The sequence below is a fragment of the Thunnus albacares genome, chromosome 7 (assembly GCF_914725855.1).
Source record: "Thunnus albacares chromosome 7, fThuAlb1.1, whole genome shotgun sequence".
NCBI classification, from domain to species: Eukaryota; Metazoa; Chordata; class Actinopteri; order Scombriformes; family Scombridae; genus Thunnus; species Thunnus albacares.
The window spans coordinates 29,773,026-29,796,829 of record NC_058112.1 but is presented as its reverse complement, the minus strand read 5'-3'; the positions used below and the strand labels follow the sequence as shown (position 1 = coordinate 29,796,829).

General features: G+C 39.4%; 2 protein-coding genes across 8 annotated transcripts in view; both read right to left on the bottom strand.

Moving 5' to 3' along the window:
• The window catches only part of LOC122985432 (suppressor of tumorigenicity 7 protein homolog), a 64,552-nt gene extending 62,835 nt beyond the window's left edge, over window positions 1-1,717 (bottom strand). For 2 of the 7 annotated variants that reach the window (XM_044356077.1, XM_044356078.1), the window contains exon 1: window positions 1,278-1,703. The gene's annotated coding sequence lies outside the window, so the exon portion shown is untranslated. Of the gene's footprint in view, window positions 1-1,277 lie in introns of all 7 variants that reach the window. The other 5 variants (XM_044356074.1, XM_044356075.1, XM_044356076.1 and 2 more) reach the window with 4 other exon arrangements.
• Window positions 1,718-3,085: 1,368 nt separating this feature from the next.
• On the bottom strand, window positions 3,086-23,404 carry LOC122985777 (F-actin-capping protein subunit alpha-2). The gene is made up of 10 exons (XM_044356674.1): window positions 23,301-23,404; window positions 11,927-11,990; window positions 10,328-10,379; window positions 9,793-9,856; window positions 8,021-8,227; window positions 6,926-7,005; window positions 5,633-5,711; window positions 5,397-5,468; window positions 4,992-5,054; window positions 3,086-4,290 (listed from the first exon to the last, which is right to left on the bottom strand). The coding sequence occupies exons 1-10, from the start codon at window positions 23,337-23,339 to the stop codon at window positions 4,150-4,152; spliced, it is 861 nt and encodes a 286-aa protein (XP_044212609.1). The 5' UTR covers window positions 23,340-23,404; the 3' UTR covers window positions 3,086-4,149.
• Between the last annotated feature and the right edge of the window lie 400 nt (window positions 23,405-23,804).

The following is a 23,804-nucleotide window of genomic DNA, read 5'->3' as shown; positions in this document are numbered from 1 at the left end:
ATCATTTTAACATTTACTGAAATGAAAGCATGTGAGAAGTTTAGAAGGAAAATCACTATTTGGTGGAGCTGTTAACAACTCATAGACATGTGAAATGTGACCCCGACTACACACTGCTTTTTGTAAGACATCAAAAGCCAAAAAGGTTGGAAACCACTGGCTTCATCTTTAACAATGTGTTGTATTTTAAAAGCTTGTTAAATGATCCATTCTGTCATAATATTCATCTGAAAAAATAACTAAAGCTGTCAAATAAATGTAGTGGAGTAAAAAGGACAATATGGAGTGGAAGTATAAAGTAGCATCAAATAGAAATACTCAAGAAAAGTACAAGTACCTCAAAATTCTACTTAAGTACATGCTTGAATAAATGAACTTAGTTACTTTCCACCACTGTCTGACATATAAACCTTCCTAACACCCATGCTTTTGGTTATGACTGTTCAGTTCCAACTCACACACACACACACACACACACACACACACACACACACACACACACACACACACTACTATTAGACTTTTCAACCAGCCTATGTGTGCCTAAAGGCTCTCCTGCCCTCTCTAGTTCCAGCCAGCTGGCTTTCTGAAAGAGCACATTCTTCCATCTGCTGCTCAGCACACAGTCACAGGAGACTCATCATTGGCTACTGTGAGAGCAAGGAGACACATAATGCCAACTATACCACTGAGCTGCTGTTGAATACCCAGCAGAGGTAAACACTTGCAGGTCCATGAGGCTATAACAGGTAGTGGCAAAATTGAGATCTTGTACTTTAAGTTGCTAATGATGCGTTCACTTAAAATGCATCCCTGTCAGACGTCTGTCCCTCAGTTAGAGGCTTGGTAAACACACAAGCAGCATGGCTAAATAACACCTGGACACCAATGACATTGTAAACTCTGGAGTACCAGATAAGAGATATTGCACTGACTCATGATGGAGACCACTAATAACAATACACCGCTCTGCTCTCTTGAGCTGGCTTGTGCTGCTCCGGCAAGGAAAACTAATTACACGGTATCTCGGGAACATCCTATTGATGCTCTAATATGCATTTAACATTGAGGATTTCCATTTAAACTTGGCTAACTTAAAGTGTTAGCCACTCATTCTGCTTGCCAGCCAGCTAAATGCTAACGCGAGCTGGCTATGGTTGCAAAACTTTTTCTTTTTTTTCTTTTTTTTTTCTTTTTTTTTAAAGTGGAGGCACTGTGAATGGCAGCGGTCGTGGGGGAAACGTTAAAGCAATGTGTGTCAGAGAGAGAGAGCTTACCTCAATTTATGTATGTGCGAAAGGCAGATAAATCCTTATTCGTAGCTAGCATTTCTTCCAGCAGGAGTTCAACATGTGTGTAGTATTCAGCAGCAGCGGCGGCGGCGGTGGTGGTGGTGGTGGCGGACTGTCTGTAGACGTGTCTGCAAACTGGGCAGGCTGGCTAACGTTAGCTAACAGTTAGCCACCGGCTCGCTAACCTGGACAGTTAGCTCCCGTCGCCTCAAGATGTCGCTGTCAACGATTTATTTACCTGTAATTCAAGGCAAGTTCAAGCAACACACACTCAAAATTGATTTTATAATATAGCTTGATATAATATTATACTTTTAAACAATACAAAACAACGGCATAAATGAACAAATACACGCTTAAAAAGGAAAACTGTCCCCAAAATGAGACGAACGTTAGCTAGTTTAACGGTCAACTTTCAGGCAAATGTCCAAAATTCATCCTGTTACACTTTCACAAGTTATACCTGTCAAAGTGTTAGCAAACTTCTATATTCTATATATATGTTTCTAAAACATATACATACATCTGTGTAAATGTAATATCACATAGGTAGTTGAATAAACTTGAAGAAATGCTCTGTAGGTTTTTCCATTGTTATTGTTGGTGAATGCTTTATCTCATCTTTTTTTTTTTGTATTGTGTTTATCAAGCTTTTTTATCGATCTTATTTATTGATTTTTTATTCCACATACAGCTCCCTGGTGTTTTTTTAATTCCTTTTGTGTGTTGTATATTGTATTATTTATTTGTTTGTTTGTCTGTTAGCGTGTTGTGTGTAAAACAGGCTGCTCCAAACTAATTGCCTCTAGTGGGATTAATAAAGTTGTTTGTATTGTATTGTAAGATATTTCCCATGGATTAGATGATATTGCATCAGAAAATAAAATAGGTTTGTTATTGTATGTAAATAAATTTAAAAAAAATGTTTGATATTGCAGATAAAGAAGGCTTTGGGGAATATTTTGTATAAAAAAAAATTCCCTGACATGTCATGCCACTATTATCAACATCTTCTGTTTAATATTATAAGACTTTATAGACAACAAACTAATGATACCAACACTTTGATCTCACTAGTTCTCAATCACATCAAGAGTGGCTTTTTTAAACTCAAATCTGAGCTATAGTAATGTGTGTCAAATGGAAATAGTACATATTATTTAATTGGTTGAATTTATGATACAAAAACAAATGCATCATTTATTTTTACAAGCAATGCATTTATGCTGCTTTAAATGACCTAATCTTTATTCAAACCTCAAACCTGCAGTTCCAGCGCCGGGTGTTCTCATTATCCTTTGACTCAACACGCCCAACTAAATTTGTATGAATACTTAAAACCACACAGTCTCATTTGTCACAATTTCTCGTGTTTGCCATTTTCAATTTTAATGTGTGCAACTTGCTAATTATGATGCAAATCCAGGTTCAGGAGACGTTTTTGACAACTGATATTATGACACATTTATTATTATATTGCATCAGACTCAAAGTGTCTTCAGAGTCTCCAATAATTTCATTGTTGATGTTACAACAATGGACTGTATAACATGTAAGGACAGTTGTGATATTGTACAGTCATATCTAACAAATTAATCTTTAATGATGTTGATCCTTACAATAAAACTCTTAGAAATAATGCTTGTTGTGTGATGCAGATGTAAAAAGTTTAGGACCTCAAAGAAAACTTGAACTTATATGAGTTTTCCAATATTAAACCTTGAGTTTGATTATAATTTCTCCATCTCTACATCACTATAAATGGTATCAGAAAGTATGAGTGACTCAGTGAATAGAAAATTTGTTATTTAATGCAACATAATTGTGACTGAATTACAATTAATCTCATGGAAATAAATCACCAAACTGACAGACAGGATGTTTCATACAGTTATATATTACAATGTGCCTTGTTATATAATACAGTCAGGTTCTGTTTTTTTTTTAATAAAAATAAGCACTGGAGGAGAAAGTGATACGTTTCGATTTTATTGTAAATTGGACATTATGCACATTACTTAGCGATTGATGACTTGTTAATTAAGCTTGTTAAAGTGGTCGCTGAACTCCCTGCGCTGAGTGAGAGTTCGGACGATGTCAAGTCAAAAAAGGCAAAATTTAGCCAAGGAGAGCGTTGCGAGCTTGAGATCTCACATACGGGGACAGAACGGTGAGGGGGGCAAGTACCAAAATAAGGGGACAAGAACATTTGAGTGGCTGACAGTGGTGACTGCTTGTGCCAAAGATACCAGTCAATGAACACAAAGATCTTGTTTTTTTTTTTTTTGTTGTTGTTGTTGTTGAACGTATGGGTCGTAAGTCGTAAAGTGAAGGGAGTCTTTTTCTTTCAGACTAAACATCTGAGCTCTTTTTGTAAATGCAGACAGGTTTTTCTCCCAAGAATGATTTGTTTCACCATCATTGCAAACTCAACCGTTTTTTTCAGCAGGTCAAACAAAAGGCGTGGTCTCACACTGACACAATAAATATTGCACACGTGATACTGTATTCTAATAAGGGTGTTTTTGCATACAGGTGTCCGCCCCTCTTTTCCTATGTCTTGTAATATTTCCTCGGAGTTACATTTTTTTCCCCAAATACGATTATCGTTATCACCATATATTCGATATACAGAAGAGTTAACGGTGTCTGTATAAAAACAAAATAACATCAACAAAAGTAGACATCCAATGTGTAAATTTGACATCTTGCTGTGAGACCAAACCTTTCATTGTCCCCCGTTTCTCTAATTTTTGTACAAAGACGATACAACTATCCAGTCATGCAACGTTGTTTGGGAGGGGTGGGGGAGGGGGTTGGGGTTGGGGAGGGGGTGTCTTATGTTTCTCCGTTGTTTTTAAGCGTTCTGCATCTCCTTGCCGATCTTGTAGCTCAGGATCTTGTTCCAATCGATCTTGGTGCGTGTCACAGGAAGCTGGCGGCGTAAGGCTTTGAAGGTAGTGTCCGACATGGTCTGGTAATTCTCGTTGATGGCCGTCTGGAAGGAATAACGGAAGAGAGGAGAGGAGATGAGAATATATTGTAAATTAATTTACTTAAAAAGTCACTTCCAGGTTTTGAAAGGTGTTTTTTTCTTGTTTTTCAGATGTTTAAAACTTTTGTTGGATGACAACAAAACTTTTAAGAGGCTGCAAATATCCATAAATTCTCACTAATAGCCCAGATTAGAAAAATATGACTATTTATGTACGACGGTGTTTCCCCCGAGCTTTGTACGGTCAAAGGCGGCCTTTATAATTCCTTTTAAATGAATGAATTTCCTTTCAAGAGCAGATTTCTCTATTAAAATACAACATCCGCATTTATCAGTATGACTCAGCTCACTATCTGTACAAGCATAAGACTTTCTGAGGAAAATTCTGTGCTGCAGTGCGAAAGTAAAGGATTCCATCATTGATTCCTACAAGAGTAACACATGAGATCTTTGTGATGTCTCATTTTTAGCCCCTTGCATATCTTACCCCCCCCCCCCCCCCCTAAACTTAATGAAAGTTTATTGAATTGAATGTCCTAACAAGTGTAGGAACGCTGACTGTAAACAGTGTTTTTGTTTTTTCTCAGTTCTCTTCCTGTATACACGAGTTTAAAAAAAACCACAACCTAAGATGATAGTTCAGTTCCCCAGAAGCAAACAAAAAACTAAAATCAGCAGAATATGCGCTTCTGATTATGACATACTTGATAGTCGTTCTCTGCAGCCTCCATGATCTTAACAAACTCCTTTGCGGTTGAAGCCTCGTTCTGAAAGAAAGACGAGAAGATAAGAGAGAATTTATTTTAAGGAAATAAGTGACATAAACAAAAGACTAAGAAGTTGTGCTTCACAGGATACACAAACACCACAACACTGCAAAGTGGGGAGTTCTCAGCAGGAGGAAAACATTTTCAGGAGGTTTTAGAGCAGATTTGATTATAGTGGTACAATCATCATAAATAAATAAAACAATGTTCAACATATAAGATGTTATAAGCCGCATCTGAGATGACTAGAGTGGTATTTGCTAACTCTTGTAGCTTATATTTGAGGTCCACATCTTCATCAAATGTCTGCGTGAACATAAAATCTGTTCAGTTAATACTCACAGAAATTGACATGGACTCCTGGACCTCTTTGTGGCTCACCAGCTGAACGTTGCCATCCTCATAGTAATGAACCTGGAGAGATGAAAATGTTTTAAACTCAGTTAATTCTGTTCAGCCTAAATGATATAAATTATAATAAAAGCTGTGCACGCAAAGAAACCCCAAAGCATTCTATGAAAACATCCTTTTAAACTCGCTTGTCTCTTCAAAAAAGTGAAGGATTGAAAAGAAAATACCTGGATTTTCATGATTCCTGCCACTTGAGTGGTGGAGGGAGAGATTGTAAATTTCCATTCTGACCTCCAGCGTCCATTCCTGCGCAGAGAGGAGGAAGAGGAAGAAAACCAGACTTTAATAGTTCATTACATCTCTTATGACCGTGTCACGCAAAATTAGGAGAAGTCGGCAAAAAAAAAAACTCAGCGTCGCTTTCAAGTCACGTCCTTGTTGATATTAGACTGAACTTAAAAGCCTCGTGTCGGCTTCAGGAAATAGAAATATTCACCACGCTTCTGTCAGCTAACACGAGATGTTATCTGGAGATCGACACAGAGTTAAGTTGTTCCTTGTTTGAATGACCTTAGGTCACAGCAGTTAAGATGTTGTAATAATTAAAATAACTAATAATTGTATTTGCAAATATTTAAATGCTTGTATACTCATCATCATACAGACTTTTTAGTAATCAAAAGAAGTTCTTGTGACAATACTTCTCTAAAATAAGCTGAAAGTTGGCCAGTTAGTCATATTTCCAAGAACGTCAGTGTACTATTTTAAAGCAATAAGGTGACGGAGGTGAAGAGACGTTTCATGAAAATCTATTTTCCTTATGATTATGCAACTGTCTGCCCCCAAGTCTACTCTCATAATTACAACAGCTGAATCCGAGTCCTTTTTATTTATACATTATTCAGCTTGGATAGAAAAAAAAAAAAAAAAAACTGGAGATGAGAGAATATATATGATGTCAATTTCATGTTCACAATTTTGCCCTATGGCTTCCTGTGGGTGGCAGTCACATACTGGAGCTGTGGGATCATTATACCCAACAACCTATAAGCCCAGTTAAAAACCCAGCAGCAAAGAGGATTGGTTCTTATCCAATTAGATAAACCCGATCAGAAACAGCTCAGCGACGCTTATGAGGACCAACAGCCCGACGCTTTCGGAGTTAAGTGCCAATTAATGTAATGCCTTTGAAGCGTCTCGTACAAATAAACCAGCATTTGAGGCTTTAAGCTTGTTCAGTGTATCAATATCTTTTTAAAATGAAGTTTGATTTAGAAACCGTCTCTGGGAATTCTACAAGCCCTGTTGTTCTTTTCTGAAAGAGAAGAAAAATCTTTCCTTTTAAGTAAAGATGACACTCTCGCTTGTCATCTTTACTCCATGCTAAAAACAGGAAAGGCTTGTTTGGAAGCAACAAAACAGCTTTGTGTGTCTAATGTGTTTCCCTTCAACAACAACAACAACAACAACAAAAAAATGATATATCAGATGTCAAAAATCCTACACTGACTGAAACATACCAGAAGTTTTTTGGTTGAAACTGATGGCACTCGATGCACACAATGATGGTTTGATGTCCGTCGATGGTTTTCCCGTAAATCTAAAAAAAAAAAAAAAGAGAGAGAGAGAGAAGCAACAACACGGTGCTAGTTAATGACCACTTTATAACTAAGTAATTTACTGCTGTGCATGTGCAACAATTGAATCAGACAGTGGTTTGTGGTTAACAGCTACACGAAATTATGCTCACGCTGACCTTAAAATCCGACTGAGACAGTAATACATAAGAACGTGTTCAGAGGCGATTTGGCAAACCGCACGACACGTCCACAGTATTCTTTTGTGTGTCTGCAACAGAACTGCGCTTTTCACTTTGCATTAATAAATTAGCAGCACAACAGAAGCTTTATGGAGGAGACTGCAAGCATTTCTAAACACTGTCCGACTACAACTTCTTTTACCGGATAAAAAGAATGACTTGTTCTTGTTATCCACATTAGAGGAATACATGGAGATAATGAACACTGGTAAACTGAGGTGTCAGTCAAAAAAGAAAGAAGAAGAAGTAGATAACAATCTCACATTTAAACTCATCACGTCCTGAGAATGTTTTGTGATGGTTTATAAAAATCCTCTACAGCAGAATCAGGTCAGGGTCTACTACAGAACAGCACTCTGGGCTGGAGGGTGTTCATTATCTTGCTGAAAGAAACACGACCGGTGGTGGATGCTCGATCGCATAGGAGCTCGGTTAACGAGGGTCCGACAGCGAAAAGACAGCTTGATACTTACCGCGCTACCATCATCGTTCAAGGCTATTATTCTAGACGTGAAAACCAGGCTGTAGCTTTGATGCACAAAGAGTGACGGCTCATTTCTATTTTAAACTGGTGAAAGCAAACTTCTTATTTTTGCAATTAAACAACCTTTTTATATAAAAGCAAAGCATAGCCCTGCTTTTTTAGCATTTTACAATGTCTTTGCTTAAGCTACAAAACACTTGCTGTTTGTGTAATTGTACACCTTTAAAAAAAAAAAAAAAACAACCTTAACAGTCAGATCACATTCATCTATTGTTAGAGATTGTTTTGGAGTAAACTGTTGCTGGGACGTACGGTGCAGACTCCGTTGGGGTAATGCTCCTTAACGTAGGCCCTGACGGCCGAGTCCACAGCGCTCCTCCAGCCCTCCAGGGAGCCGTCGACGTCATGGGGCCGGGGGTCGCTGGCCTCCTTCCTCAGGTGGTCGAACTTGAACGAGATCTTGTTCTTGGGGTCCAGGACCCGGCCGTTCCCAAGGTCACCATGCTCTGTGATTAAGACCTGTGAGGGAAAGAGAGAGAGAGAGAGAGAGAGATGGCAGGAGAAAGAGGAGGAAAAGAAGGAGAAAGCAGAGATAGAAGTGGCGTGAAGAAGAATGAGTGAAGAGCAGGAAGTATCAGGAGATAATAGGAATGGAAAGAAGGAATGAATAGATAGCAAAAACAACACAGAAAAGTAAGAAAACAAACACAGACAAGGGATTTTGTGGAAAAGAAGAGAGAATCAAGATTAAATAAAAGAATGCAACAAGAGAAAGAAGAACAATAAATAGAGAGGAAATTGGGAAATAGGACAAAGGAAGACAGAAACACAGACGTCAGCCTGAACTTTCCATCATCTGTCTTCCACCTCGACACTCAGCGTAGCCTGCTGGGTATCAGACGGGGGAATATCAACCCGTGATGTGGGAACTCGGGGACATGATGACATCTTTACATAAGACATTGCAATCATTACTAACACTAACACACGGCCTCGTTCATTCGACGACTCGTTAAACCTTCACAGGAACTCACAGGCGGTGAGCACAATGACACTAAAATAAAAGATGTGTTTGTGATCTACTGTAGTTTTCCCGAGGACGCAAAAGGAGAATGAAGGGACTTGTTTGATCCTTTCATCTAATCCCCCCTCTCTCTCTCTATTTTAATACCCATGATACCATAATATTAGTGTAATTATAATAAAAAAAAACTGAAAGAGCTTGTTGTTTTTCCCTGCACTCCTGTCTCTTTATGATGCCAGTTATCAGTTATTGGCTTTTATTTCCATTGTTCCAACTGCATTTATTATGTTATGCTGTTATATAAAATATGCTATATATATATACACTCACTAGCTACTTCATTAGTACACTCTCTCTCTCAGCTCTGCCATTAATTCCACTTTTATGAAACTTATACATTGTTGACATTGTCAGAAAGATGATAATTCTACTTTATGTTTATTATTCAGGTCGTGGTGGGTGGTGTTGGTGTGCTGGAGTGCATTATACTGGATGGTGTTCCTAATATTTTGTCCACTCCATTAACATACATGAGGGGAGCAAAATATTAGGAACACCACGTGTGTGTATATGTGTGTATATATATATATATATATATATATATATATATATATATATATATATATATATATATATATATGTCATGAGCTTTACTGCTGGTTCATTTTGTTGTGGTAGCGCACTATTGCTGAATTAGTTTAAAGAAAACACAATAAGCTGTCCTCTTCTCTAATGAAACGCTGGTTAAACACCTTACAGTTAAACCCATATAGTTTATGAACTGAACTCATGTTTTTCTGAGCTTCAGAAATACTTTTCTTTTATGGAATCAGCATCAGCTACAGCACAATTCAATCATGAATGAAATGATCTATTTTGAATAATTTAAAAAAAATTATTTTACTGCACTGCGATGTCAAAACTATTCGTGGAACATGAATAGTTTTGCAGTTTGCAAAGTTATACATATGGTGCTGCAGCGACGGATTCTCTTTAGATATGAATCGAAGAACAACGCGCTCTGAACGAGACGGACAGTGTGGACAAAGCTTTAACTCACCTGTTCTTCATAGCCATCGATTTTCACCGGGGTAAACTGGTCCAAGTTGTACTGTGCAAATGCACTGCAACAAGAAGAGAGAGAACAGTTACTTTTTACATACTTAATTGTTTATTACTCAAGCATTTTTGCATAGAAAGAGGACTGTGGGTTTTGACCTCCATCTATTTCATTGGAAGCATGTTAAAGGGATTTCTGCATGGCCAGTATGGAGAGGAGGGACAATTATAGCAACAATTAAGTCTTTCAATGTACATATGGGCATGTGAGTATTGTTTTAAGACAGACCTGACAAAATATGAAGGAAGATTCATTCTTACTCATTTTAATCTGATGCAAATCTGCCACAAACATGAAGTACAAATGACATCAAGCTACGTTTAGTGAAGTAATATTTCCCTACTAACTACACAGTATAAAACACAATTTGCAGAGTGACGGTGCGTCTGTTTGTGACCCATGTTTCAGTACTTTTTCCCCAAATTTAAAAAGCGAATTTTCATGACCAGGAAAGAGCACAAGAGGTGAGACTTACTGCGCTGCACCTTCCCTGAGAAGATTGTCATTGTTGAGCAGCAATCGCACATCTGAGGAGGAAAATTGTGAGATTATTATTGAGGAGAGAGGAGAGCAGAGGAAGGAGGAGAGGAGACAGGTAGAGCAGATTAGCCGCATGACACACACACATACACACACACACACACACAAAAACAAAGCTGCCTGCAGTCAAGTCTTTGCAGCATTTATGCCGGGGGGGGGGGGGGGGACTGAAGCAGACATGGTAGATTAGCTCAGTGGAAAAGGCTGTAAAAATCACACAGAGATGAAAGGGGACAAAGTGGCAATAGGGGACTGTGTTTAAGTGTTGGTGTATTTGTGTGTGGCTGTCAGACTGTGATAAGAGGCAGACAGACAGCCCCCTCGGTGCTCCTCTGAGGTGACGACATTTATCGAAGCGGGACGGGGCCAAAACGATGCCAAAACACATACACACGCTTTCTCTCTCTCGAGGGGCGCTACTTTGACAGCGTGGTGTCAACGCCAGAGCTGCAGGGTGAGCTACAATTTGACCAAAACATCACAGTGTCGTTTTTCTTTCTTCATGGCGACAGCTGTAACAACTGATGTGTGACACATAAACAGGAATGTTTTCCGTTTCAGCTCCTGTTTAGCCGCTGAAAAAACACTTTTTTGGGGGAGACTATTTGCTTTGTTTCACAGCAATAAAAAAAATAACTAACATGCAAAGTTAAGATGTTCTTTAAGCCACTTTAAGCAACTTCCACTTTGGCTCCACCCAGTGGCGTTATCAAAGAACGTTACTTTTAAAAAGGAGGTTAAAAAATGTCATTACCACATGGCAGAAATGGGAATAAGTCTGAATCAATGTCACCCTGCAACCGCATGTGGGTTAAAAGCTGCAGCAGTCAGTAACACTACTTCAATACGCCCACAGTAACCAAAAGAAATTCTTGGTTCATCTGTCAAAGGTGAGTCATTTCAAAACATTTCTCACAAGGGACATTTTGACACATCATAACAGGAAAGCACAAGTGTTACTCTTGTCTATTCCTCCATTGAATTGCACTAGTGTGAGGCAGAACAGGACAGTATTTTGGGTCATAAATGATAAGCTTTCCATGTCAAACTCGATGGCAATGCCTCTGAATCTCTGAACAGATCTGATAGTTGGCAAACTCTTTATTCATATACCAAATTACCAAAAATGTCAGCAGAGCCAGTATATCAGCAGAAACCTTATTCTGAATCCTTAGTATTAAAACCCTGTCTTCTTTCCCATATCTAACACTCTGTAAGTGATAAAACATAAGATATCCAGAGCGTGCTGTGTTCAAGTGCATACAAATAATCTGGAACAAATAGTACAGTCATATAAGTGCCATTAATTAACTTTTAAAAAGTCTACTGGCTCCAGACAAAAGGCTGTTTTTGTAATCATAGGGCATTACTAACAGCTTCCTCAATACTTTTCATACGCTGTAATGAATCAGTGCCTCGCAAAATCATACATTATATTCTAAGCAATAACATAGGACTTTTTTAATATATATATATATATATATATATTTAAAAACACACATTATATAGAGGAAAATAAACAGAGAGGACTCACCGTTGAAAACTTCGTTGAACTCTCCTGGTGGGGCGTGGATGACGAAGTTAGCTGCTATGCGTACCTGCAACCAGAAACAAGGTACAATGTCAAGCCTGGAGGTTGCTGGTCACACTTAAATCTAGCATCACAACATCAGGAAGTGACATCATATACTGTCCAAAATCTCTCCAGCATATACTTTTTTTTTTAAATTATGTATTTTTAGTTTGTTTCCCTTTTTATTGACAATTTGGAACAAGCAGTTTCCACAGTTGGCTTGGAAAATGTGTCTCAACAGCCTTTTTTGCTATGAAATTTTAAATTTGGCCTCCTTTTTAAGTTTGACTTGCAGTCACTCTGAGTACATCAACTCTATGTAAACACTGGATATACATACAGTATATGCAGTGTGGCCAACAGAGGGTGTAATGTTACTGTGTCACTGGTGTGGAGGGTGGGGTGAGGCCGTCAGAGTCTCTCTCTCTCTCTCTCTCTCAGTCTAGCACGGCACATCTGAGCAGTCATTTTTCCCCTTCCTCACTTCTCTTCTGCTCACTGTACCACAACACTTCCTGTTTCCAGGTCACATGTCAAACTGACAGCGAGACGACAGCCCCTCCCTCCCCCGCATAGTTCACGACCATATAAGGACATAAAAATGTGCTGAGGACTCCTAGTACGCGCTCTCTCTCTCGCCCTACCTCTGTATCTTCCTACCTCTCTCTATCACTGGTGGGCTCAGCCAGGTTTCCCCTGGTCTCACAAGCTGGCATATCAGGGAAAGGTGTTCGTATATATATGTGTGTGTGTGTGTGTGTGTGTGTGTGTGTGTGTGTGTGTGTCCCGTGGGCCCTTATTAGCAGTGTGTGTATACAAGTGCTCTGGCACTCGCGCAGAGCTGCAGATTGATTTTTTGCTAATGAGCAATGCTGAGAGAGAAAGGAAGGCACTCGGGGAGGTACATGTGTGTCTGTGTGATGTTGAGATCAAAGTTTATCAGCATTAGTCTAATCCGCTGTCATGAGATCATCATGACCCACTTATGTTGGACTCTCTAAAATTCATAACACAATGGAGGTGTGTGTGTGCGTGTCGTGTGAGCGCACGGCACATACACACACTTTGTTAATCAGCTTGTGGAAAATTGTGTTTGTGATGTGAAATCCCTGTGGGAAGAGTAATTTGCATTGGGTCTCCCTCATTACACTGGGCTGCTGCAGGGTAAACAGACTTTCCACGTACAGAGAGCATCTTCCAGACACTCCAGGGGCCTGAACCAAGATAAATGATGAGTTACCTGGATGACTGTGCTGATTCAAAACCAGAAACTCCTTCAATCTAGACCATAGACTGATGTAAAAAGGTGGAACAGGCCCTGATGAAGCCTCATAATTACACTGAATTACCATTTTGTTTCACTTCATTGATTCAGCCTCACATTGTGTTCATAGTTTTTGTTGTTGAGAGGTGGATGGGGGCGTATTTCGTTCTGTTAGTGACGGGTAATACGTCTGTCTAGCTAACATCAGAGTCTGCGGTAGTAATTGTTAACTACGTTCTTCACACTGATCAAAGAAATATGTCGATTTAAAAGCTGTTTTTTCTGTATTTCTGTCTTAAAATGATTTGTACACTTGTTCAAAGTCCACGTACATTTGCACTTGTTGCCATTTTTACAAAAATGCAGCTGAGTAGCTAGCCAGCTATGCAGGAAGTTGACATCCTCATTCATAATCCTTGTCTGCAGAGTTCTGTTTGGTCGACTGTTTCTCTGCCGTCAAACCTGAGATGACTAATGTTGTTATATTAAAGTGTGTCATCTGCTGAGGTTCATATCACGGATACATTTGAAAACATAATATTCATTTCCTCTGTTTTTTTTTCTCTGTTTTAAATTGAATCCTTTTACATTTTGGACTGTGGGAAATTGTGATGGACATTTTCAACTCTTTTTGACATTTTATAAATGAAATTACTGGGAAAAAAAAAATCAGCCACTGTGATAAGGAATAAATGTAATTTTTCTATTTTGATACAGAAAATCTAAATATGCTAATGTGGACATAAAAATGTCTCCAGTATCAGATTGATCTACATTAGTGTGGACATGGATTGTTTCACAAATTTATCTGGTAATAAACGTCGAGTATAGCAGTTATGGACATTTTGGAACATTTAAAAACGATGACAACTGCTACATTAATTTGATTTTACATGAACATTTAGGAGGCTGTGTGAATGACGAGATAAACTAAGCGCATCTCAACTAGTCCAAATATCTGACACCGATTTGAACTCTCTCTATGCTGGTTTCAATAAAGTTTATCAATAAGAGTTCAGCTGGACTATTATAATTACTGTTAGAATACAGATGTACAGTTTCATAGCCTGATTTAACAACATTACATGATGCTTTTTTATGTTTTTTTTGTGTCTTGTTTTGCAGTTTCAAAGTAACACAATACTGTAATGGTATCTATACATCCATTTTCAAATCTGTTTATCCTCTTTAGGGCTGTAGGAGGGCTGGAGATTATTATCCCGGCATGTATTTAGCAAGAGATGGGCTTCACCATGGACAGGCTGCTAGTCTATTAGAGGGATAACACACATAGAAAGACAAATACAGTCAAATATGAAAATTTGGTTTCGAATTCACCTAAAACAAGCAGGTCGGAAAGCCTGAGCAGGCCACTGTAATGACACTTCAGATGGTGATAAGAATTCTAGATACGCTGGGATACTGGCTTAAAATATGATCAACATCTAGATATGTTGATCATATGCCCGATTAACTGTGTAGCGCCTACAGCTGGGGAGAGACCAGTAAACACAACAAAGGAACGGACACGGATGGTGTCACAATCATATCCAACAGCTAAAAAAAAAAAAAAAAAACCATCCTAACTTGTTTTAGGGTGCATGGAGAGCAGAGGAGATGAAGCGAAAGGGAGTTTGATGTGGTTTAAAATGAATCATTGACAGGAGGAGAAGGAGGAGGAGGAGGAGGAGGAGGAGAGAGCTACTCCATTAGCAGATTATGAGTCAGGCATTGACTGTTAAAAGCCAGTTAAAACACTTCCTCTTCCCTTTAGTAACTGGAAAAGAGCCTACATCCTTCTTTGACTATACAGTAAGGCAACATATGAACATATATATATATATATATATAAATAATAAAATGACATAAAGACAAATACACTCACTTTTCACTAAATTTTGACATAAAACTTGATTTTTTTTTAGACTTTTTATCGACTGTCAAACAAACAGAAGCAGAAACATCAACTTCTAGACAGAAGTAATTACAGCAGGGCTTCACTTTTGAATGCTGAGCTTCAAGGTTAAGTGTTCTTTTCATTTTCAGTCTGTTACGCTGGGACCCGGCCTGCTGGGACACTCTGGAGCTTCAAGACCTAGTTTTTTAGCCTTGAGCGCCGACTGTGACCGCGCTCCGTGACGAGCTCAGACTGAGGCGAAGGGTCTCTGCAGAGAATTTCATTAACTAACTCGAGAGTCTTTGGTGCTTGAAGCCTGTCAGATAAACCGTGCTGTGTAGTCGTACTGAGATAATTCTGATTGACTTTATCTGGACCTGGTTGGGCTTTCACACCAGATAAAAATCAATAACTTTGTCAAATCGTTACTACCTCCACCAGTGGAGCTAAAAGGTTGTTTTTAACTGGATGTGAGGGACTGTCAAGGAATGAATGAAACAAACTTCCTTTGGGGAGCGTTTGATTGAAATTTAGTGATAATCTAATACCTGGGATGCACTGTAAGCCGTTAAACTAGTGCTGACAACATTAGACAATTGATTGATTAGTCAAGCGACAGAAAACTGACAGTTACTTTGACAATCCTTTAAGTTATTTATCTTGGTGAACAGAAAACATTGATTCCACCTTCTGAAAGGTGAGGATTTACTGCCGTTGTAATTGTTTTTCTCCACTCTTGGTCAGAAAAAATAAGATATTTTGAAGACATGCAGTCACTTTGGGCTCAAAAAAACCTATTAGTGTGGATGTAGTAACACATGAACATATAGACTGCATCCACACTAATACCTTTTCTTTTTTAAACCTATAACTTTTGCTACGTTAACGCCTGGCGTCCACACTACTCCGGCGTTTTCAAACTCCGTTTTCAAATGCTGCTGACCCAGTTCTAGTTTGAAAACTTTATTTTTGCTTGAAATAAGGGCTTTTCATCTCGTATAGACGATTCTCTTATCTTTCTATGGATTCTCGGAGGGTAGAGGTTAAGGAATCACCCAACGCCCCCCCCCCCCCCACCCCCACCCGAGTTTGATCCCCTTCCCTGGCGAGCCTCCATCTCAATATCCTACATAGAAAAAGGAAAAGGGAGCCTCGAAATGCTACACCAGAGACAAGGCTTAGTTTAAAAAGAAAAGCAATTTAATGTTGGTGAAAATGGAGGTTGGGTGATGGGTGCAATAATTTATGAATAAGTCCACAGTGTGACAGCAAAGAGAGAGAGAGAGAGGAGGAGGAGGAGGAGGAAGACTGTCAACCAGCCACAGGGTAACTAGAAATGTTCAAAATGAAGAGGTGGTGGCTGGTTGGATGAAGATTAGATTGAAGAGGGCAAATAAGTGTGTGATGTTGGAGATAAGGTTGTTGATTTACTGATAGGGGGGGGGGGGGTTCCTAACAGTAAAGATCAAGACTTTGTTATTAATAGTTGTGGCACCATGTTATACAGAGTAATGACTTTCTGGGACACTGTGCTCTGTTTTATAGCAGGCCCTGCTTCACATTCACTCAGACTGACACATTAACACCTGCTCTAATGTCCAGCCAGAGGTTCACAGAGCTTACGGCTAGTTTTAAAAGCTTTAGCCCATTAACTACCAAGCATATAGACGCAAATCTGAAGATTTCCTTCCTTCCTTCTTTCCAGGCAGCCACCCATTTCAGTTCATCTGAGTATTAATAAAAAAAATGTGAAGACTTCCGACTTGCTTAAAAGTTGCTTGGTAATCATTTTATCACCTTTATTTTCCTGTTAAAAAGGTAAAGCTGCTGTGTCTACAACAAAAATCTTCTGAGATTTTTTGTTGCCCTTTCGGTTATAAGCTGAGGATGTAAAATGAAACCAAGCAAACTATGTAAATGTGGATGTGTGTGTGTGTCAGCCACAGTGTCTTTTTTTAATACGAGTAGCTAAATTTAGACATTTTAATATCCTATCCAATAAAAATGCCTTTCACAAGTTACCAAAGCCAAAAAAAACAAAACGTGATTGATAGAACAATCAGTTAACAATCCATATGTTGGGGCATCAAATGTTGCATACTGAGGCAGCAATCAATCTTGTGACCTTGCGGTTACTGGTTTGCTCTGCTGCATAAATACTGAACCTGAATGATATCGCCTTTGACTACTTTAGATGAGCTCGTTTGTCACCTTCAGCGTACATCCCAACGATTTATCCTCACACAGTGCCGGTGAAAGTAGTGTCATTTTACCCAAAGCAGCTAGCTGTGCAATATACGGAATATCTCGGGGTCGCATTACAACCTCCAGTATGCAGACAGCACGCTGTAAAAGCCGCTGGTCTTAACCAATCATCGTTAGCATTTTATAGGAAACTCCTGGGTCAAGCAGGGGGCATAATGGGGTTTAAAACAGATCTAGAGAGTTTCTCAACCTTCTAGTAGCACAAAAAACAGCTGTCAAAACTATCCTCTGGAGAAAAAGGTGAGTTTTCTGCCTGGAGATCAGCGGCTGACGTGCAAACGGTACAAGGAGTGAACAGTCTGGGTGTTGCAGACTGAAAAGCATGCATAGTTCTGTCCTCATCTACAGATTTCTGACACTGCTGCAGGCACGTACAGACAGCGCTCCTCTGTCTTTGCATTCTTTCAGTTAAAGGGAGATGCCACTAAATTTCAGCACTCAACAAAGTCATCCCGACAGTCTAAGACAGCGGTTCACAAGCCGAGCTAAAGGAAACACACAGGGCTGTTGGGGGTTTCCAGTGGCTCTGGTTTGGTTTTAGAGTATTATTAATAAGGATTGTATTCTATAGATGGAATCTGCTGCAATCTTTCATCAATAATGCCTTACTGTACCATGTGACTACATGCATTTTTCACATGGTTGGCCTCTGTAAGAATCGAGCCACTAAATCTGGTATAGTCAGCTATATGCTCTCACTAATTAGCATCATGATCATGAACAAAGGCATTAGAGGTTTCAGTTTACCTTCTCTGACACGGAAGTTAGCCGACATGTTATGCTAACTGCCAGAATAGCTGAGGTGGTCAGGGCTCTTCTAGCAGCGACAACAAACCAACTCACAATACGTCTATACTCTCCTTCTCTGGTGGCTTGTTTTTTTCCTGTATGCTTACCAACAACCTAGATCACACAAACACATACACACACAATACAAGTTCATTCTTTCTCCCTTTCAGTGCTGGTGAGCAAAACGATGGAGAGATAATACATGAAAATCAATGAATCAATCCATTAATTCACCAGTAAACAAATAAACTTGTAAATTTTAGTCACATTGTTTTTGACATTGATCACAAAATGCAACTAAGAGGTTGCAGCGTCGAGCCCTGCACACTCACACGTACTGTACGTACACTAACAACGTCTGGCTCACAGGACTGAAAATAAAGAGAAGTTTCGGATGTACGCAACACTCTATTTCAGACACTGCTGGTCAGATTTCCCCAAATCTAAGAAGAAGAAGCGCTCTGTATCGTGTCTCTATGTGGAATCTGTTTGTCTTTTTTAGCTTCCTCATTTATTTCTGCTCACTAACAGCACGTGCTCTGTTCTCCAGATGGTTCATATAATATACCACACTGATTATAAAGACGTTACAAGCTTTGCTCAATAATCTGGCAAACTTGTAACAAAATCCCATCAGGGATCGTTTCATATTATAAAGTTATTGCTTGCAAACAAACTACAGTAAACGGTAACGGTGATGATTTCACGGCCGACCGATTCACAACTAACATGAGAAAGATTGTATGTTATTTAAAGCATCTAAGCGTCATCACATCAATAAAGTCTGTGGAGAACTAAGACTATAAATATACCATCTCACGCCCTCGTGAATATACGCCTTCTCTTGAGATTATATATTCTTACCAAACCACTTTTTGCAGACATAGAGGTCTAGTCTGAAACAGGAACTTCAGCACAGACATGCAGGCTCCTTCACAGACATTTGGTTAAAAAAAGAAACCTTTGGTGTAAAGATAATAACGTAAAGTGTAAGCTACAGTGAAACAAAGTGGGCAGCTGCCACTTGCTTATAAATGTGTCTACTCTGTCAATTAATTTACCAGATGTCCCACTATTATTTTAGGTATTTTCATACAATAACAAACAATCAAGTTGACAGATCAAATAGTCAAATTGCTTGGTTTCTGGTTCTGGTTCATGCACAGATGTTTAAGTACAGATGAAGACGAGTCGACGGCGCTCAGATTGAGTAATGACAGTTTCCTGTAATACCTATGTGTGGTTTCTTTGCTGTAATCAGGAAGCTAGCAGGCTGGTTCCCATATGACTCAAAAAAAAAAGACTCCGTGCAGTACTTATCTGTATCTGTGGCAGAGATGAGACTCTCTTCTTGCTGTTTAATAATTTAAAAATGGAAGAGACTGTTTAGTAATTTCCAATCAGCTTTTGTGTCTTTTTTTGGAATTGCAGCGTGACGCAGACGGCTACAACGGCAACAAAAAAAAAAAAGAAATCCCTCAGTCCCCTGAGAACACATTTAGGAAGTATTTCACAGAGACAAACCTGAAACCATTTATTATATCTGACACAGACGCGGCGTTGCTATCAAAAAGCGACGGCCTTGGTTACCTTTTCTAAGACATCACGGGTCATCACAGTAATGTTGGATCATACCGAGCGAGGATTCTCACAAAAGCAATTCAATGTGAGAAAGTACCGTTGGTGGAGTGAGGAGAGACACACATCATGACAGTAACTAGTGAATACAGCTAAATGATAAGGGCCAGACTGCAGATACATCATATTAGTGTATAAGTCGGCCGATAAGTAACAAGAAATTGCAGTAAAGAAATGTCAAAATAGGTTTGAGGTGATTTGGAAACAGAGTTTACATTTTTGTCCACCAGAGAAGACTGACAAGTTCATTTCTCAACAGTAAAATGTCCAGATTAGTGTGCATCTTAGTCACCAAAAGAAAAAGAAAAGAAAAATCAGAGGACTCTGTATCAGTACTGTTTGTTGATGTTATGGCCTTATGTTAGAAGCTGTTCATCGTTATCTGATTTAAATAAATTCCAGACCAGTATTGATTGGTATACTAGTGAATTTTGGAAACTACTGTCTGCTGTCTGAGTGTTAATGTAAATGCTCTTTCCTCTCTTTGCAATCTTTCACAGAGCTGCACAAACCAGGACCGAGGGCCCGAAGCAGCAGATGGTTTGACTGCTCTGAGCTAATGCACCGGAGAGACGGACTTCCAAGTATAAAAAAAACGCGACTGCGGCGTTTGCATGGAAACGCTGTGCTTTTAAACAGCACGACAGAGACGGATGCGTGACGTGACCCGATCGGTCCCGCGCCGTTCATATTCAGAGCAGGAAGTGAACGGCTTTCACCGGGCTAAATACTGCGTGATATTGGCTGCGCTTGGTTCTTTACCGAGGCAGCTGGCAGGTTGCCAACCATCATTCTTTTCAGCTCTACAAAGTCAAACTGTCTGGTCAAACTGTGAAAGTGGCTAGACTGTCATGGAAACCAGTGTGGTTAAATGATGACAAAAAAGCTCCACAACACTCACACCTACGTTTGCGGGTGTCCCCATCAAGTTTTTTTTTTTGCCACAATACCGAGTCCCAATCCAATACTTGTATTTTCCCATATAATACAGCTGCATAAAGCATATTTCAAGTACATTAAACTGATTAAAATCAATCTCATGTATATGCTTGACAATTTAAATAGCTCTGCAATGCATTAAGAAAAAAAATTGCCTGCATCCAAGCTGTTCCTTAAGGGGTTTTATTGTTGGCTGTGGCTCCAAAAGCTCCAGAAAACGGCGAAACTCTGCATTCACTACCACGCCAATGGGTTGGTCATCCAAAAACGACAAATTCAATTACCCTCTCTGTGATCTTTCTGACCTTGTTTCAGTCTCAAGGAAATTTCTCTCTCCTTTTAAAACTATCCTCTGGTGTTTGTTGCTTCGGTGCAGCCTTTCACCTGAGTCGACTCACTGCATACCGTTGAGTGTTTATTTTTTTTTTTAGGTGCCATATCAAATTGGTAGTATTGAACGCAGCTCTGTTACTACCACTTTGCTAAAAATGCTCGCGTTGCAGACACTAGATGTGGTTGTTGGACTGCTTTCGTTTTCCAATTTTAAATATTTCCACACTGCAGATATTTTAGCCGCAGGTATGCCAAAGTACACTTCTGTTTACTCCGACACCTGTGTGACAGCTGACGTAGGATAGGAGGATCGGGTTTAGGTTCTTGCTCAGTATAACCAATACTTGAGGTCAGATCAGGACATCCCTACCTAAGTTGTTACCAGCTTTTACTGTAGCTTCATGTCATGAGCAAATATCTGAAACATCGCTTGTGGTGAAGTTTGTGAACATCACAAAATGAAAAAGTGAGTACAATCACCTTACACGCCCAAGAAGCCCTGTAATGAAAAGCTTAGCTAACAGCTGATGCCTGTGTGTTGATGAGGATGACGCGGTCACACCCACGGGTCAACGAGCTGCCTAAACTCTAAAAATCTTCTGACTCAGATTTCTGTGGGGCAGAGCAGAATAAAACCAGGCCTTGTTCTGACACTGAATGGTGGATTACATAACTTTCAGATAAGTAACTGAGGAGTTCACAGCCCCGTTTATTATGAAGAATGTCCATAATGGTTTACTGGGATATTAACAAGCTTTGTAGGAATTTGTCTGTGAGCTCAGGATAGACACACAACAGTGTGTTAGGTACACATGTACACAAACCTCCATGCTTGTGAAAACATTAAGAATGTCATGTCAGATTGTTTTAACTATTTATAAATTTACCATGTTTTCTTCATTTGATTGTTGAATCATTTAATGCACAAAATGTCAAAAAAAAACAATGTTAAATGCCTTCCACAAGTAACCAAAACTCACAGAACTGTCTAAAAATTGCTTACAGAGTCTGATCAGTAGTGGGGGGAAAAAAAGTTCAGTTTATGATGTAAAACTTCCCGTATGTAAATTAGTAACCAGCAAATTCCTAGCATTTCTACATATTAACTGACTGAAACAAACAATTATCAATTTCGCCTAACCAAAGAGTAAACCAGGCTTAGCAGAGATTTAAAAAGTACAACGAATATGAGTTTGCAAAATAATATTCACCCATTTAGCAGGATATTAAAATAAAGTACTGGTCAGATTCGTGTAGACAGCTCAGACTCAAGCAGTGTGTGTGTGTGTGTGCTTCATAGAGAGAGAAAGCTCTTTTAAGGAAATGAGAAAATGAACAGTGCAGTGCTACCAGACACTAGCAGGGGTGTGTAAACCCCGCTCACAAAATGAGCTTCGCTACCTTATTTGCATAATAGTTTTCTTTACTGTTTTTTTAATATAATAAATATTAGTATCAGCTCTAGCCATAGATTTTTTTTAAAAAAAGGTAAAGAACACCTGTGTTTACAGTTTTAAACTATAATTGGTTACTGTAACGTTATATGTGGGGTCGTTTGCATCATGTCAACTGGAGCACATAGTTCTCACATCTTTTTACTGACCGTGAAACACGGTATTAGAGGTACAGCGGTTGGCTGGCTAGCTTGTAAGTTAGTATGCCTACGGTCGCTGTCATATGCCTGACTAAATCATATTTTGTATATAGAATAAATTATCAGCCCTTTGCCACCACTTCCGATAGTTTTACGGTGTAAAGGGAGAAAAGCGGTGTCAAACAGCGAAAGGGCGTGTTAGTGTAGCTGTCTGCTAGCAGGCTGTGGCTATGCTAAACTAACTAGCTAGCGATCTTTGATGTACGAAAACTTCCATAACACAAGCAACCAAACACACAGCGGAGAACCGACGTGTCCAATGAACGAAAATCGTACGGGAGGTAAGCTTAGGTGCATTTACAATATGTACACGGTTCCTATTTTGAGTCAGGACCGTACAAGGAGCCTCCGTTTGAGATTCGCAAATGAGCGGAAGTTGAGCTAAAAATAATAAGAGCAGAAGCAGCAGCGGCTGTGCTGAGGCCTCGGTTTTCTCCACATTTCAACAACACGGTCGACGCCGGGATGCACGGCGAGAAGGACTCAAATGCAACTCGAATTTCGAGCGCTAACGTCCCCCGCTGGGCTTTATCTAGTGATTAAATCGGCATCTTACCTTTTCCTCGTCGGATAGCTGCTCCTCATGATCCGCCATCTTTTCTTCCGGCACCACCAGCTTGTCAGAGCCCCGTGACGTCACCGCATGGGTGGATTTCCAGCTTGGCTCAGTTCACTGTTCCCAGTTTGATTGATGCTCAGTCACAGACCGTGCAGCGGTAGTAGAGATAGTTCATGGCCACACGAAGCCTACATATTTGCATAATTCAGTAATTGATAATTGATAACTGCACTGTTTGTTTTTGGACAATTCATTTTGCATTGCATCATGGTCGATGGTAACATACTGTACACGAGTTCAAACTTGATTTATGTGCTATGTGTATATGTGTTTTTCACTTATATATGAAAAGGCCATATCAAAGTCATCACTGGCATCTAGAGGTCTACATTTATAATGCCTAATGAGATATTTAACATCCGTAGTTGAGCTCAGCGCTAATAATCATGACAACAGACACAATAGGTTGGCTTAAAAAGTCCCTCATACAAACTCTGAGCT